At 41.2% G+C, this 18,599-nt stretch overlaps 1 protein-coding gene across 12 annotated transcripts in view; it reads left to right on the top strand.

Moving 5' to 3' along the window:
- Positions 1–18,599, top strand: part of LOC106038303 (uncharacterized) — a 289,082-nt gene that overhangs the window by 226,168 nt on the left and 44,315 nt on the right. Inside the window, exon 8 of one of the 12 annotated variants that reach the window (XM_066992062.1) lies at positions 12,162–12,262. The exons of the other annotated variants lie outside the window; for them this stretch is intronic. Within the exon in view, the coding sequence (XP_066848163.1) occupies positions 12,162–12,262 (101 nt within the window). The remainder of the gene's footprint in view (positions 1–12,161; positions 12,263–18,599) is intronic. 12 annotated transcript variants of the gene reach the window in all.

The following is an 18,599-nucleotide window of genomic DNA, read 5'->3' as shown; positions in this document are numbered from 1 at the left end:
GATGCGAGTACAACAGATTAAGAAACAGGAGCAGAGTTCCTGTTTTAGTAATTTCTCATTAAGATGTATATAAGTCCAATGACACTGTGCTGACAATTATTAAAAACATCAGACCAGTGAACACATACTTTTCATCAGTAACCAAAGATTTAAAGGCATACCACTTGAGCAGCAGCCCCACTATTTCATCTTTGATCAAAGCTACAGATTACAAAGAAGTATTGCGTGTAGTTTTATATGTGTTTTAAGCTAAAAAGATCATCCTGGAAAGGCTCATATTTCTATACAAGATAATTTAAGTAAATAATTCCTGCATTAAAGTAAATCTCATAGTTTCTGGATTTCATAATTTATTGACCAAAGTAATCTGGAAGCTGTTGATAGGCTTTTCTGGTAACTTGTTGAGTTGCATTTCATGCTAAGGTGTTACGCTTCACTTGCAGTTTCAATGTTTTTTGCAATGTTACTTGCCATTGTGTCTTGCTATGCCTTTGTCTGATAAATCACAGTTCTCAGTATAGAGCTACTACCAAGGTAGAAAGTAATGGGCTGGGACACAGTGACCTGTTGCACTGACTCTTGCCAGTGTGCTAATGATTGGTTTTGCAGCCCTTTTTTTTTTTTTTTTTTTTTTGGCAATGTGAAATTCTGCCATCCCTCGAGTAAAATAATGTTCTATCAACTTGTATTCTGATATAGCAGTACACTGCTGCTGGAGCGGTCCACAAGCCCCACAGCACTCAGTCACAAATGTGGCAGTGAAATTATTTGGTGAACTGCTGCAGGTATGCTTTTTGTTTAGAGAAAGACAGCAGAAAACCACTTACTATATGTAGAAATAAATAAAAATATACATATCAATATAGTTATTTTTGTTTGTAAATAAATGTAAATGACCCAAGCTACTATGTTGTAAGTGGTATTGCCACAAAAGAAGAACAGAAATTCAGAGTAAACCTGTGATGAACCAGAAGAAGTCCCAGCAATTTGGAAGTTTGGAAGATCTGGATGACCCTGGTGATCCATGTTATCTTTTCCTGCAGTACCATTCCAAATTGATTACTTGTACTAAAGTATGTACTTGTAATAGGACTTGTCTGTAAGAAAAATCTGTCCCAGGTAAAACTGAAAAATTGCCTCAATTCTTTTCCCCGGCAACACTGTAAAAGTCAACAGAGCAGCCTGAGGTGCTAAGGATACTCTTTCCGAGCTGTGCATTGCTAGCAATTTTGCTAATCTTGCGGCTTAATCCGCACCCCCCCCACACCCGGTTATTTTCTCTTTTGCCTTCTTTAGGAGTTTCATCAAGAAATAATAAATATGTCCAAGCATATGAATTCCATTATATACAATATAATTCCAGTAGTAGTATCCATGATGATAACTGTAACATGAGTCCAACAGCAGAAAGCTTATACTTACAGCTATTGGAATAATCTCCTCACTGCCTATTTACATTTGAAGTATATAGAGCTGGCGAGATTTAATTTCTGCTCTGGTGTATGTTTATCCTGTTACTGACTTTTTGTTCCATTCCACTACATACAGTTGTGTAATTTACATTTACTTAATGATCCAGAATGTTTAGAAAATAGAAACAAAGATCATCTGCTACTGAAAGTCTGTTGGAGTACTGCTGACAGAAGAGGGTTAGCTGTCAAATGTGAAAACTAAGTAATCTCCAGTTGGGCATAATTAAACCAGGACTTTCACTTAATAAGGTGCATATATGCCTACTGGAAATGCTGAGTTCAGTAGTGGGCTGGGCTATTCTTATATTAGATTTGAAGCTATTCGTTCTTGAAAAACAAACAAACAAAAAACTTGAATGCAGTTTATTAAGCTCAGCTCTGCTCTCTTAGTGAAATGTCATGAGAATTCTTTCACAGAGGCTTCCTTCTCCTCCCCAACCCCCTGTAAAATCAGGGCAATTCAAGTTCCTTTCTCTAAGGACCCCAAACAGATTTTTTTTTTTTTTGAAATCGATTTACTGCCTGAGCTCGTTGAACATTGGAACTTGCATAATGTTCTTGGTATTTATGTGATGTGATATATGATTTCAGCTGAAATCTTGCAACCATCTATGTAACCTCTCTAGCCAGTGGAGTATATTTAAAGAATCTCTGTCAACACATCAGACTATTACATTCTTCATGTGTTATTGATTGATAGGACTGAGAAAATGATATATTGACCAGGCAAAACCCACTATAATTCCTAACTTTATTATTGCTAAAATTCTGGGATTTTGAGTTTACTCTTCTTTGGATGTCACATTGCTAAACTGATATGTAGGGAACTTAAAAGGTGACTGATTGCAGAACCAAATGCTTTTAGAGACAACTCCTTATATCTTCAAGTACATTCATAGGGATAAATTCCTTAGAGGGGATTTAAAATTTTTAAGGGACTCTAATAGAATTTAAAAGCTGTAAAGTTGGCTAGCACAGTTTATAGCCTACTTGGATGGGTATGGTCTATATTCTTTCTCAGGCCAAGGTCAGTGGTATAAATGCTGCTGTAAAAACTGCTTGTTAATAACTACAAAGGATACCTGCTGACTGAGGCAAGACATTTTTGAAGAAGGCTTGTTTTTGTAAAGTAAATTTTTAGAGCTGGGGCAGAAAAGTGTTTGGAAGATGATTTCTGCCAGAGTTAGATGATGGCTCTTGAATTTGGAGTGGTATGGTTTTGTTGCTGTTTTCAAATCTCTTTCTGGCAACATATCAGTTTTTCAATATTTCTTTTTCCTAGCTGGAAGGTAAGAAATGGCGATGAAAACAGGACATTTGCTTTCCTTAACTGTTTTGGGCTGACGTCTCTGGATGCAGAATGCGACTTCTTTTTCTGAACTGGACTGTACAAAATTTCTACTCGCAGACACTTAATGAAACAGCTGCTGTAGACATGAGACCACTTAAGTGTCTGTGACCATGCAATACCTGCTTGTAAAAAGACCGAGACAAGACACTACCTCTGTTCCATGAGTAGAACGAGGTGGGTATTTGAATTTGACCCATGATTACCTGGCTTAAGTACCTGGTGTCCGTCTCCTGTTAGAGGAGCCGTGGGGATTGGCTTGTCCTCGTGGGGTGCCTGTGGGTAGCCACTGCCAGCAGGCATTGCTGGCACATTGCTGCCACTGTTTAGAAACTGCTGTGCCACCCCTTGGGACTGGGTAAATCAAGCCTTCAGCTATGTGTCCAAACACTGCAGCTATTTAACCCTGCTTCTTGCATCCTCTCTGTCCTTTTAACACAAGTGTGTGTTGCATTTCAGTCAGCCAAGAGATGTAGACCTGTGTGGCTGGGGCCATGCCAGGGCATGCTGGGCACATGGCACGGTAGAGCTCTTACAGAAGTGCCCTCAGGCGATGGGCAGCAGCTCATATGGTAAGCCTGCAAACCAGAATCCAAAAAGAAGCATTTATACAGTCAATATAGGTAACATTTATACTTGATTTGATTTAAAAATAATAATAATAATTTGATTTTTTAAAAATATTATTTATTTTTATAATTATTTTTATTTTATTTTTATGATTTTTACTTATTTCCACCAGAACAATGTTTTCTTTGTTAGATCCAACATGGCTGTCATGCAGCATGTCTAAAAGTCTAGGTGTATGCATGTGCTGTGTAACTAGCATGTCTTTGTTGACACTACATAATGGTGGTCAAGAAAACAACAAAATTGAAGTTTTGCTCATGACTGTACTGCTTTCTGTTCTGGGTGTGGCGGTGGAAGCAAAGATGAACATGTGCTATTAAGTGGAGAGGCTCCGATGCCCTCCATAGAGGAGCTGCACGAACAGGTCACCACAGCAGACCTGCCTTTGCAGTGTGGGATGATGTCTGTATCTCAACAGCATCCCCATGAAGAGTCACCAATGTTACTTCATTCTCCCTAGTATCTATATGAGATTTCATAGGAGAAGGTGGTTGTTCCCAAGCTGATGTGCTTTCTGAATCCTAACAAGAGGTTGTTAGTATGGTTCCTTTTCCCTTCATTAGAGATAAACTGCTCCTAAATTGTGGGCATGTACTATGTTTACTGTGTTCCATCTTTTCATGCATCATTTAAATATCACAGCAATGTGTATATATTAAAGCTTGAAGATATGTAAATAGACCATTTGCATGGCTGAATACATGGAAATGGAGAAGCCATCAGCTAGGAACCATAACTGTCAGCAACACCACTAACCACCACCACCAGTACTTAGAGTGGATGCTCCAGGTCTTAATAGCTGCTGTTGCATGAATGGATTTAGCTGCACATAACACAAGTTCTTTCTGCAACAATCAAGAATCGTATCTTTAACATGAAAAAAATAAATAAAATATGCGTAACTGAGCCCAACCATCACAACATGTCACATGTGTTCCTAGTATTAGACTAGCAAAAGGTTGCAGTGGTGCTTTTCTAGTCAATGGGAGCAGTTACTCAAGAACAATTTCAAACAATGGGAATTTACAGTTTCAGGGGAGAAAAAATAACCCAGTCCAAATAAACTGCTCATAGAAGAAGAAAAAAATAAATTAAACATTTTGAAAAGAAAAGAAAAAAAACAACAAACAAGCAAACAAACAGAAAACCACAAATACTAGGTCTTATAATTCCCCTGCAATGTATCAGCAGCTCTTTTATCTAGGCATAGTTAAGGCCCTTTTCTCCCCACGTCTCTTTCCACACAATCATTGAATCATAGAATGCACTGGGTTGGAAGGGACCTTAAATATAACCTAGTTCCAACCCTACCACCATGGGTGGGGACACCTCCCACTAGACCAGGTTGCCCAAATCCCCATCCAACCTGGCTTTGAACATCTCCAAGGATGGGGCATGCAAAACTTCTCTGGGCAACCTCTTCCAGTACCTCACCACCCTCTGAGTAAAGAATTTCTTCCTTACAGCTATTAAAATCTACCTATATCTATCTAAATCTACCCTTTTAATTTAAAGCCTTTACTCCTGGTTCTGTTACTACACTCCCTGATAAAGTGTCCCTCTCCTTTTTTCCTGTAGGCCCCATTTAGGTACTGGAAGTCTGCTATAATGGTTCCCCGGACCTTTGTCTTCTCCAGGCTGAACAACCCCAACTCCTTCAGCCTGTCTTCATAGGAGAGGTGCCCCAGCTCTTTGATCATCTTTGTGGCCCTCCTCTGGATTTATTCTAATAGGTCCATGTCCTTCTTATACTGGGGACCCCAGACCTGAGCACAGTACTCCAGGTGGGGTCTCATGGAAGCAGAGTAAAGGGGGACTTCTATCACTTCCCATGACCCCTTGATAATGCTTTTGATGTAGCCTAGGTCCGTACCACGGACTGGAGCAAACTGCTCCAGCACAGGTCCCCCACGGGCGGCAGCTCCCCCCAGACCCCCTGCTCCTGCGTGGGCTCCTCTCCACGGGCTGCAGCTCCGGCCCGGGGCCTGCTCCTGCGGGGGCTCTCCATGGGCCGCAGCCTCCTCCAGGCCACATCCACCTGCTCCACCGGGGGCTCCTCCATGGGCTGCAGCATGGAGATCTGCTCCGTGTGGGACCCATGGGCTGCAGGGAGACAGCCTGCTCCACCAGGTGCCTCGCCACAGGCCACAGGGGAACTTCTGCTGTGCGCCTGGAGCACCTCCTGCCCTCCTGCTGCACTGACCTTGGGGGCTGCAGGGCTGGTTCTCACTCCTTGTTCTCCCAGCTGCTGTTGTGCAGCATTTTTTTTTTCTTCCCTTTTTTTCCCCTTTCTTAAATCTGCTCTCACAGAGGTGCCAGCAGCATCGCTTATTGGCTCAGCTCTGGCCAGCAGCGGGTCCCTTTGGAGCCAGATGAAACTGGCCCCTATCTAACATGGGGCAGCTTCTGGATTATTCTCACAGAGGCCACCCCTGCAACCTCCCACTACCACAACCTTGCCACATAAATCCACTACACAACTTCATATGCCAATTCCCTCAGGACCCATGGCTGCGTCTCATCATGCCCCATGGACTTGTGCACCTTCTCATTCCTTAGATGGTCTCAGACCTTATCTTCTCCTACAGATGGAAGTTCTTCATTCTCCCAGTCCCTGCCGTTGCTTTCTGGGACTTGGGCTGTGTGGCCTTAGAGCTCTTGCTGGTGAAGGCTGAGGCAAAACGTCATTGAGTACCTCGACCTACTCCATATCCCAGGTAATTGGGTCTCCCATTTCCTCCTGGAAAGGGCCCACAATTCCCCCGGTCTTCCTTTTATCATGATGTACCTATAGAAGCCTTTCTTGTTGTCCTTGATGTCCCTGGCCAAATTTAATTGTAAAAGGGTTTTAGCCTTCCTAACCTGATCCCTGGTTGCTTGGACAATTTCTCTGTATTCCTCCCAGATAACCTGTCCTGCATCTACCCTCTGTAGGCCTCCTTCTTCTGCTTGGGCTTGACCAGGAGCTCCTTGTTCATCCATGCAGGCCTTCTGGCATTTTTGCCTGAATTCCTCTTTGTTGGGATGCAACACTCCTGAGTTTACAGGAGGTGATCCTGGAATACTAACTAGCTTCCTTGGGCCCCTCTTCTCCCCAGAGTTTTATCCCGTGGTACTCTACAAAGCAGATCCCTGAAGAGGACAAAGTCTGCTCTCATGAAGTCCAGGGTAGTGGGCTTGCTGTGCTCCCTCCTTGCTGCCCTCAGGATCCTAATCTGCACAATTTCATGGTCACTGCAGCCAAGGCTGCGCTTGAGCGTCACATTCCCCACCAGCCCTTCCTTGTTGGTGAGAACGGGGTCTAGAATAGCACCTCTCCTTGTTGGCTTCTCTGTCACTTGGAGAAAAGAAGTAGCCAGAGTGTCAGGGAGAGTTTTGCAAACCATCCCATTACTTAGGATCATGTTTAGCCCTCAGTTCTTTTTGTGTGGCCTGAGCATGCAATTGCCATTTTAGAAAAATATATGACAAATAATAAATACTTTATTGGTGATAGTTATTGGAATTTGTTACTGTGCAAAAGGTGTAGCTGTAGAGTTACATTTTTGCTTACTATTAAGTATTTAAAGCCTGAGTTGTATGTGATACTTGGGATATAAAACAGGGCACTTTTTTTTTTTTTTTTTTTTTTTGGCTTTTCTGACCTTTTCTGTAGGCCAGTGAAAGAACTTGGCAGTGCTTGTGTATTGTTTTTGGATATGTCAAAACTTCCTAATGCACATGTTTTCCAGATGCTAAAATGAAGATGCTTAAGGTCTGGGGGTTTATTTTTATCCAGCAGTGAAGGTCTTGGAACTAGTGACATTCAATCAATAAGCTACATTTGCTTTTTTCAAGCTACTTATTAAGAGTATGATGCAGCAAAAAGAACTCGTGTTACAATTTATACAAGAAATTGTTGACACAGCTCGTAAAGCCAAGCACACTGCTCTGGAATAAGCAGAGCTGGAATGAAATAGAAGTATTTAAAAAAAAAAAAAAGGAAAGAAAAGAAAAGTTGACTCCTTGCCTCTAATCAGTAAGCAGTACCATGACCCCTGTAAGTGTGAAATAATCCATAAAAGAGCTCATGTTGAAACAACTGTTTGGACAACTACATGGAATTAAAGTATTTGCATCTCTCAAGAGGCTGCTCATTTATAAGATGTATGTTTTGCTCTGCTTGGAGGCATATATGTTGTCTTCAGCTGAGTGATAGTGTGCTGCACAATGTTTGTCATGTTTTCTGGGAAAGTTTAATTTCGCAAGTTTTAACCATGGACAAATATATCAAATGCATTTTGTGATTTAACTTTGGGTTTGTCTTAGATACCGGCATTTTATGTTCTAGACATGAAACTATGTAAAGCTTTCTGTAACGGCTCTTAAAGGAAACCACAAGCTGTTTCTTGAGTTAGTTGTATGAGGAGCCACTCCAAGGAGCTTGAAGTCCATAGCTGAGCTCCCCTGGATTTTTGTGGTACGGGCAGGACTTGCTCTGCCTTGTGCAGGAGCCAGCTGAAGTCAGCCCTCATGCTCTGTCAGACAGTTCAAAGCTAGCAAGGCTGTCATCATCATTTGGCAAGCCCACAGGGTAAAGCGAGGACAGGCGGAGGCTGCCAGAGCCTTCCCGGCGCTGAACTCTCTCAGGTCACTCCGTCTGGGCTGGGGCTGGCCCAGGCAAAGGCAGTGGCAGGGACAGGGCTCCAGCAGACTCAGGGTAGCACTGATGGCTTGCATGCCCAGGGGCCAGCCCCTCATACCTGCAAATTTTATCTGAGCTAAAACTTTAACACAACTTTTGCAAGATTTTCCACCCACGTTTGAAGTGGAAGTTTGCATATGTGCTTTGTGCACACACATGGGCTCAAAAGAAGCCATGCTGAAAGTTCACCTTGGCTGCAATCACCCAAATTGATAAAAACTCAGCATCTGCTTTTTTCGTTAGCATAATCTTTGTAGTCTGTTTATTATTCAAAGGAAGCTTATCTCATTGAGAGTCCTATTATTCAATGTATTGTATTAAATGTTGATGTAAACCTTTAAGTAAAAGGCATAGTTGCTCTCATCCAGTATGTCTGTGCTATTAGGTCACAAATATAAAAATATAAAAATAAATGTGTGCCCACATGCATGGGCATATGTGATCTTAGGGCCCATGTTAAACCTTTAAGCATTTGCCAGTGGCTCTATTATGGGTAGGCTCATTTGGAATGTACTATTTCTTTGACAGTGCCAGGTAGCAGTGCCTTGATTAATATTGTTACTCTAAGGAATATTAAAAAAAAATAAAAAAAAAAATCCAGTGGAGCAAGAAAATTATTGTTACAATAAAGAGCACTGAAATGAACATGCTTATTACCATGCATCTCAATTGCACAGAGACCAAAAGACAGAGAGAGCGTTCTTCTCTTCCACACTGCTCTGCATATTTTGTCATTACCATGCAGAGCTGTCGCGACGGCTGTCTCCTGGTTATGATTTCCAAATCCCAGTTGATGATTAATACCATTGGCTCAGACGATTTTAAAAGTCCTGTGCTATAGCTGCATACATTTTTCACACTGCTCTAGCAGTAATGATGTGCATTGCAGTGTAAGTGACATGGAGGGTGGAAGGCAGCAATGAGCGAAGGAGAGAAAGAAGTAGGGTGCCATGCAAGAAATAATTTTCTTGTATGTTTTCCCTATTTGTCAGGTCAGCAACCAGACAGGTTTAACTAGAAAGCCTGTCACATGAATGCCTTGCATTTCTGTGGAACTGTTTACTTAAAAGCATCCTAAAGCCTCCTGTAGTCAAGTGAGGAGATCAAAAATCTAGGACTGATGGACTGATTCAATATCCTCACTAAAGAAGAATGGACAAGGTGCAGAATTTCACCCAGGTTAACACTGGAAGCTTTACTTTTGCCAGGGAAGTTCCTCCAGGCTGGCTGCATTCAGTTGCACACACGCTTCAAAGGAAGGTATAGGTATGTTTGGTGACAAGGAAAGTTAAATCAGCAAAGCTACAGCTGTATGCTCAGGTACATAAGCATCATCATGAGTATAAAATGAATGAGCAATTCATGAAGGTAATATGGGATTCCTGGTAGTCCTTGTCTTGCTTTCTAGGACTGTTTTGCTCTCTTTGCCCTTCTCATCTTTCTCCCACCTTCATGTGCTCTCTGTGCATATCCACCTTTCCTTTGAGTATTTTCTGTTCCACTGTACTCCCTACCCATGTCTTCTCAAGTTCCTTTTTCTCTAAATCCCGAGGCCTCTCACATGGCTATTTAGGCCTCTCTCTCAAATTTAAACAAAATAATTTGCAAAGTTTTTATTGTATAGATTATTATCCCAATGTCCAAGTTGAATGCACACAAATATTAGTTTGGAGGACCCGTATACACAGTGGTTTGCAGCCTGGTGTATAGTGGTGAGTGCACAATACACAGTGCTTGTATGCTTTATTATGTAAATTTATCTATCTGGAAAATACAGCCTCCTTTGGACTTGGATGCTGAGTGAGCTTGATATTTTTGAACAATACTGTTATGAGCTGTACCCTTCCCCTTTGTCACTGAGGATGTTTGCACAGATTTAAGTATTGTTTTTGTTTTGGCAGTGGCCTAATGCTCAGAGCAGGAAGCGGCTGCACCCTGACGGCTGTCATTTCCCCTTCGTGTGACTCCTGTTTACTGCCAGCTGGTTTCTTACAGACACATCACAGCCTTTGATATAACGGGGCCCCGCCGCTGACTCAGAGCTACTAAGCTTTCTGTGGCTATCTGTTTGCTTGTGCTGTTCTTCACAAATGATAAGGTCAGCCTCAAAAAAAAAAAAAAATTGAATCATAGGATCTTTCACAATCCCTTGCTTAAATTACGGGATGTATGTTGCCACTGAGTCAGTGAAGGACAAGGTTCCCAGTGACGGCTGGGAACATGTCAAGTGGATGTGGGGAGCTGGGCAGAACTTTGATGCAGAAGCTGTTTTCCCAGCATGATGCAGAGGAGGTCCTGGCAGACACATGGCTTGCCGCCCAGTTTGGGATGTGTCCTCTTGGTCCTCAGTCTGAATCCTTCTATCCTACCTCTCCCCCACCCATGTAAAACCTTTTGTTAAGTTTTGTTTCCTGTTAGGTTAGTTTGTTTTAATGCAGTGGAGCCCCACATAGATTCAGCAGTCATTTTGCGCTTGTTTTATAGGTCTCCAATGTATTTGGAAATGAATTAAGGCACCTGAAAGGTCTGGCAGTTTCATTAGAGAAGGACAGTCCAATCCAAATTAGTGTAACTCAAAATTGAAGTAAAATGTTTTAAGGAGAGTGATCTGATAAATATTGGCTTTAACTAATTGGATTTTCAATAGACAAATCACTGCATTTTTCTCATTACTTCATGCTCTGTAACGCTTTCATGTTGTCCTGGAGAGTACTGCTCCTGGTGACTGAGCTGAGATGGCTGAGTGAAATCACTTGCTGAGCTACTTTCGGAGCCTTCAGCTACTTTGGAGCACCTGAGGCCTCTGGCTTGGGGTGGCTGCTGCGGCTCAGAGCTCCCGCCTGCTCTCCCTGTTACTGAAGAGGTTTTGCTATTTTTCAGTGCACTCGTACAGGTTTGCTAATCCTTATGCTTACTGCATGGGTGAAATGATTGGCAGGCTGCCAGTGACCTCTCTGAAAGAAAGCACTCACTAGGATAAGCACAGCATAAGGCCTCTTGTGTTACAAATATGGTAGACTTTTTTTTTAAAGTAAAAGCAATGTGTTTTTTTTTTTTTTTTCCAGTTAAGGGGGACAGGAAACAGGGCATGTCCTTTTAAAGTCAACTTCTGTATTCCAGTAAGATAGTAATTACAACTAAATAGGACCTAGGTGAATATGAATCTTCTTTGCTGTATAATGGTATTTTTTAAAGTATTATTATAGAATCATGTAATCATTAAGATGGAAAAGACCTCCAAGATCATCTGGTCCCACCAGCCCCCTACCACCACTATCACCCACTAAACCAAGTCCCTAAGCACCACGTCCAACCTTTCCTTAAACACCCTCAGGGATGGTGACTGCACAGCCTCCCTGGGCAAACCGTTCAAATGCCTGACTATAATCCCCTATTAAAAAGAAAAAAAAAAAAAGGAAAATAAGCAGGAATTCTTATAACCTCATCTAATGTGGGAGCACCATCATTTAATACCTTTCAAAGCATGTTTTCTGAAAAGAACTTGCATGCATTTATTTGATTCCCAGTGCAGGAAAAGGGAAGAATTCCCTTTTCATGAACGTCAAAGCTGATGTCCCACAGAGAAGGGAGCTGCTCCTCAAAAATGCTTTCAGTGAGGTACAATAGCATATGGCCTGGGAAGTGGTAGAGAAGTGAAACAGCTTCTTGTTCATTAATACTGAAATGTTTATACGAACAGCAATAGTAACAACATATGCATTTTAGTGTCTGTGCAGTATGAAATTGCACATGGATTCAATTAGATAATATTGACAGTCATGATGGTAAGTATGCAAATAATATCATGATATTCTTCCATCAAGATTCCTGTATATGGAAAAGTAGAGATGGAAAATGGAATGGTGCTATAAAGAGTTGCTGAGCCATTTATTTTTCTAACACAAAATACCCTAAAGCAAAGTTCTCTGTGGGATGTTGGTTCATTCAGTTTAGGAAAATCAGTAGTTGACTGCATGGCTGAGGCATGTGGGTATGTTGTTTTTTTGTTTTTGTTTTTGTTTTTCAGGGCAGATTTGGTGTATCTCCTATGCAGGCTTGACCATCCCAAGTCCACTATACTAGCTGAAAACAGTTTTAGTCAGTGCACTGCATTTCCATGCAATTATGGTAGTATGCTTATTTTCTGTTACCTTTTGAATGGATAATTTAAAATTGCTCTCTGTAGGGATGTTCTCTGTGTCTGTCTGCCTATCAATCTTTCTATCTGAATGCAGAAGTATTTGATTAGTGTATTTAAAGTAATAAAGATGTCAACAGTAGTGTCACATTGATTGATGCTAATTATAAGTCTTTAATGGCTCCTCTGGTTTGGCCACTCTCCTTGCAGATTGTGATTTTATGGTTAAAATAATGCCCTGCTGTCCGCAGACTTGGCCATAAATTGTGGTCTATCTTTCTTTAATGACTCCATGTGCAGTGGTATAATCCCAATAACATACATTATCTTTGGTAAAAGGAAGGCAGTGACTTTCATAGAGGTGATGGATGGATTTATAAGGACTAGCTAACAGACTGTCTGGGATCACACCAGAGGCAAGGCTGATTGTTCTGCTTGTGCATTGCCATAAGCAGAAACATTAAGCAGGCAGTCTTGGATAACTGATGATTTTCATTCAGTCCCTCTCTTTCCACTCATACCATCAGTAAAAGTTAAAGAAAATGCTGAGATGAGAATCAAAGTCTCCTATCAAGAAACTATCTGCTTAGCGTGATGCAAGACATCTTCAGTAGGCATCTGTCAGCTGTACTGAACAAAAAGCAATGCAGGCTCTTGCTTTGAGGGCATTCTTTTTAAAGCATGTAGCAAATGGTCGATGAATGCATGTTCACCTTAAAAAAGCACATTGCTACCAAGAAGAAAATGCTACAGCCAAGGGGAGGGTGGGGGACAAAGAGGGGCACATGGGAGAGTTTATTAATTTTGAAAGGGATTCAAACAGAATTTCAGGGGACCATGGAGGGATGTGCGCAGGGATACCCACATACATACAGATGTGTATCAAGTTAAATGTGTCCCTTTTTAAGCACAGTCGCTACAGCAATTTTGAAACTCCACCTTATTGATTGCGTGTTCATAAATGGCACCTAGGAGCCCCAGCAAAGCATGGAGAATCCCGCAATACTGTGTGCAGATGGGCAGGTGGATGTGGATGCTTTCAGAGTGGTCTGTGCCCTATGGGGCCTGTAATATAACTAGTGAACCGGGTTAAAAAGTAGAATGTTTCCTTAGTGTGAAGTTGTTAGGAATAAAAATTAATTTGGAAAAGATGCAGTCACAAAAAAAAAAAAAAAAAGTTGGCACCCAAATGTTGGCCTTTACTGCCTGTAGCTTGCTATAGTTGTATGCCTGTGGTGTGTGATCTAGAGTAATGAAGTACAAGGAAATTACTGCTGGCTTGTTTGTTTATTTATTTACTTTGGAGAGACTATGATAGACTCACAAAATTAATTCTGAGTAAAATGGTAACACAGGTGATGGTGAAATGTCACAAAACTTCAACGCATTTGTTCAACCATTCAAAAGTTCGAACTGCCAGTTCCAGTGTTGCTTTCTGAGAGTAGATGTACTATACAGCTACTGCTGGACCTGTTATTATTCCAATAAAACTGATTAATGTTTGTTTATTAAGATAGAATGCAGTGTCACTCTTTGACAGAACAACAATATGGATGTGCTTAAATATAGCAAGAAATCAGACAACTGAAAACTCCCCCAAACCTTGAAAAGCAAAGCAGGATTTGCACGAGGGGCTTTTAGTGACTCGCTATCACATTTTACTAGCATTCATTTCTCTGACCCTGAGAGTACACCAGTATTCCTTTGCCATGTTCTTGAAGTGTATGCTTCTAGAAGTCACATTAGCTGGACAGCCTTGGATTGTTGGTGAGCTCTGCTTCTCAGTCTTCTCAGTGGGTTGTCTGGAGCACATTGTGTGAATGTTTTGTGTTAGTTTTCTTTTGGAGTGGTGGTATGTTCTTTTGGAGTGGTGGTATGTTTGAGTATTTTTGTTGTTGGTGGTGGTTTTGTTTGTTTTAATTTTATGTTTAATTCAGCAGAATTTTTTCTGCACCCACACTTGCTGGAGCTTGGTGATGCATCCACATGAAACTTTACCCCCAGTCCTCAAAGGGCAGGATTACTTTTGTCCCAGCCCCTGCCTATTTGTCCTGTCCTTCACAAGGTTCCTACACAGCATGGGTGATTCTCTGTGAAGCACGATTAATGTACCATTTGCTGGGGACTTATAAGAAACATACATTTCACGTAAGCACATACTTTGCACTGCAAGTGAAGGAGCACCTCAATTAGCTTGCATACATGTGTACGTGCCTGTGCGTAGAGGAGATTGACCTACATACAGAAACTTGCGCTGACCAGAGGAGGTGGCAGCAGGGTTGTTTATTTTCTCTCAACTTGATTATTTCCATTTTTTCTTTATGATAAATTAGCACTAGCTCATATGTTTGAGATGAATTTAAAAAAAAAAAAAAAAAAAAAAAAAAGAAAAGAAGGCCCCAAGGCTTCTGCTTAAAAATGCAGGTTAATCCTCGGCGGCTTGCAGAAGCATTTCTGTAGCATGCTACTAATTAAGATAAGGTTATCATTTTAAGTTATACCAGGAATGCAATTAGAGCTCTTACTAAGAACTGTAGCAATCAATTTTATACAAATTATTCAGACCTGGTAAGGTAGAATGCAGTTTTAATAGGACAAGAGAACACACTGTGGTTTTATGAAATATAATATAGATTCAAATTACAGCTGAACGCCGTACTGCCTCTCATTCAGCAGGAATACATGTATCCCTTTCTAAAATCTTTTCTTAGGTGGGATTAATTTAAACATTTTTTCTTTCCTCCTCTATGTACAATTTCAATTGATTTCTGATCTTGAAAAAGAGTCCTTTGAATGGATGTACTATAAAACCTGAAATGAATATGGAGAAACATTTAGTATATTTACCAGATAGCAGAAATTTCACATGTACACATGGGTGTGAATTGATGACAGATGACCATTTAGGATATATATAGCTTGTAGATGTAGTTATTTTCTACAATACTGTGGACAAAATTCAGTCCCTGTTGACATAACTGGAAGAAGCAGAGTAGACAGCAGAATGGACTTCCACCAGGCACAAAACAGGCTAGGACATTTCAGTATATCTGAACTTTGGCCAAACCTCAAAAAAAGAATTAAAAAAAAAAAAAAGATAATATGCTAGTGGAAGAACTACACTTTACCGACGTTCATATTTGTTTGTTTATGCATGAAGATATACCAATTTTTGAGAAACAGAGCAGGACATAAACATGCAAACTGTAGAAGTATGCAGTCATGGAAGGATTTCACAGTCTCACGCATACAATGTGGTATTTTTATCTCTGTGTGTAGTGTCCTTCTGGCTCTATTTTTCAAGCAGAGAATGCTTGTTCTTTAGGTTTTCCCGGAACAGTCGTCTTTAACATCACTTCTTGTTATCTCACTCTGGTTGCCTCTTTCTTTTGTAGCTGTGCAAACTTCTATTCCCTGGGTTATACTCATGTTTTACTGATGCCCTTAAATTCATCATAACGTAGTTAATCTTGGGCATAATCAATAATATAAGAGTTCAAACATTAAAAAATGACTATTCCTCAAATGCAATTAGAAACTAAGCAAATACAGAAGGCTTTATCAAAAGGAACATGGACATGGGAAATGTGGGTGAATGCACACTCAGAGTGTTCAGTCAACTTTAATCTTTGCATGTGACAACTGTGTGGTCAGTGAATAAAATTGTCTGTAGCTGCAGATTAGAAGTAAATGATTTATAAAAATGTATCAGATTATTTATTGTTTTACTTTTGTGTGTGTTTTTCAAATAAATGTTAAGACAGTTTAGTTTTCCAATTTCTATGTCTTGTGAAAGAAAATTTTCATCAGGATTTGTAATTCTGTCTCTTTCAAAATTCTTTCTAGAAGTTTTTTGGTGAGAATGACATGGTCTTCTGCAGGGTGGGCAATGAAAGTTGGTGACTTCTGGGTCCAATATTATGCACGAGGCTATCCATCTTTACAGAGTAACGTGTAATTAACTCTTTGTTAAAACGTTCAATATATGGGCCAATAAGAAATATATTCAGCTATTTGTGTTTATCCAAGTCACAGCACTGTGCTTCCTCATGTCCCTGTTATCTCATTTTTTACATTTATTTTTTAAATTTATTTATTATCTGGGTTGTTGTCCTGGTTTCAGTTAGGACAGAGTTAATTTTCCTCCTAGTAGCTGGTAGGGTGCTATGTTTTGGATTAGGATGAGAAGAGCGCTGATAACATGCTGATGTTTTAATTGTTGCAGAGCAGTGTTTACACCAGGCCAAAGACTTTTCGGCTTCTCGCTCTGTCCTGCCAGCGAGCAGGCTGGGGGTGCAGCAGGAGCTGGGAGGGGACAGACCCAGGACAGCTGACCCAAACTGGCCAAAGGGGTATTCCATACCATCTGACGTCATGCTAAACAATATATATAGGGGTGGCTGGCCGGGGTGGGGGGCCGGCTGCTCGGGGATGGGCTGGGCACCGGTCAGCAGGTGGTGAGCAATTGCATTGTGCATCACTTGTTTCGTACACATTATTATTAGTAATACTATTATCATGATTATTGTTATTGTTATTATTATTTTCCTGTCTTAATAAACTGTCTTTATCTCAACTCACAGGCTTCACTTTCCCGCTTCTCTCCCCCATCCCAGAGAGGGAGGGGGGAGGGTGAGCGAACGGCCGTGTGGTGTTTAGCTGCCGGCCGGGTTAAACCACAACAGTTGTACTTATCAATTGTAGTTACTAATCAATGTTGTAATGCATTTTAGAAAGGATGGTGTAGATGACATTATTCTATCTCGGGGCTGTTTTTCCTTTCAATATGAAATGGTAATCCAAAAGAATAAAATTTTCTATTTAATCAAGAATATAGTTTGGCTTGAAGGACTACTACATGAAAAGACTGGTTGTCAGGTTTTAGCAATTAATTTAGTTATTGGCATGTGATATTAAGTGGGGCGCTAGTGTGTGTTTCTGTAGCCACAAGTCACTTCGTTCTGTCAGCTGGAGAAGCTTGTGCTGGAGAAGGATGTGTACAGCATTCCCAGGCGTCTTAGGAGAATAACCTTGGCAAGCATGAGAAACTGGGACGGGAAGGTAGAACTCTGTGGAACTGAAAAGGTCTCTCTGGTCAGTTAAGGGACATTGAAGCAGGTAAACATCCACGTTAACCTGCATTCATATATATGTATGTATGTTTTTAAAAGTTGCTGCAGCTTGTCTTTGGACTCAGCAACTGAAGTACTCATTTTAAATTGGTTATCCTAACACAAGGAACTGGCGTTAGGACACCATGGTCCAGCTGAGAAATGATCTGGAGGATGGCCTGTTGCAGGCTGTGTGCATGTGAGTTTGTCACCCATTCTCCCCATTTGTGTATTTATTTATTTATTGGTAAAAGTAATTCTGTGAAATTCCTAGAATTCCTGTTTCAAAACAGTAATTCTAGGAAAGGAATGACTCTGTCATTGTTACTGATCTTGAGACAATTGAGTCTTCTCTAGGGCTGTTACCGTACAGAATCACAGAATAGCTGAGGTTAGAAGGGACCTCTGGAGATCAGCTCTAGTCCAACCTGCCTGTTCAAACAGGGTCATCTAGAGTGCATTGCACAGGACCACGTCCAGGAGGGTTTTGAGCATCTCCAGAGAAGGAGACTCCACAGCCTCTCTGGGCAATCTGTTCCAGCGCTCTGTCACCTTCACAGCAAAGTTTTTCCTCATATTCAGATGGAACCTCCTGTGCTTCAGTTTGTGCCTGTTGCTTTTTGTTCTACCACTGGGCTCCAACAAAAAGAGTCTGGCCTTATCATCTTGTCACCCTCCCTTCAGATATTTATATACGTTGATATGATCCCCTCTCAGTCTTCTCTTCTCCAGGCTAAACATGCCCAGATCCCTTGTCTTTCCTCATAAGAGAGATGCTCCAGTCCCCTAATTGTCTTAGAAGCCCTCTACTGGACTCACTCCAGTAGCTCCATGTCCCTCTTGTACTGGGGAGCCCAGACCTGGACACAGTACTCCAGGTGTGGACTCGCCAGGGCTGAGCAGAGGGGAAGGATCACCTCTCTAAACTGCTGGCAACACTCTTCTGAATGCACGTCAGGATACCATTGGCCTTCTTGGACACAAGGACACATTGCTGGCTCATGGTATTCTGGTTTTGGCTGGGATAGAGTTATTTTTTCTTCATAGGCGCTGTTTTGTGTCATGTTTTGGGTTTAGGAAAAAAAATAATGCTGATGACACACTGATGTTTTAGTTATTGCAGAGCAGTGCTTATACAGAGCCAAGGACTTTTCTGCTTCTCATACGGCCCTGGCAACAAGGAGGCTGGGGGTGCACAAGAAGCTGGGAGGTGACA

The sequence above is a fragment of the Anser cygnoides genome, chromosome 2 (genome assembly GCF_040182565.1).
Source record: "Anser cygnoides isolate HZ-2024a breed goose chromosome 2, Taihu_goose_T2T_genome, whole genome shotgun sequence".
NCBI lineage: Eukaryota > Metazoa > Chordata > Aves > Anseriformes > Anatidae > Anser > Anser cygnoides.
This window is presented reverse-complemented; position numbering and strand designations above follow the sequence as displayed.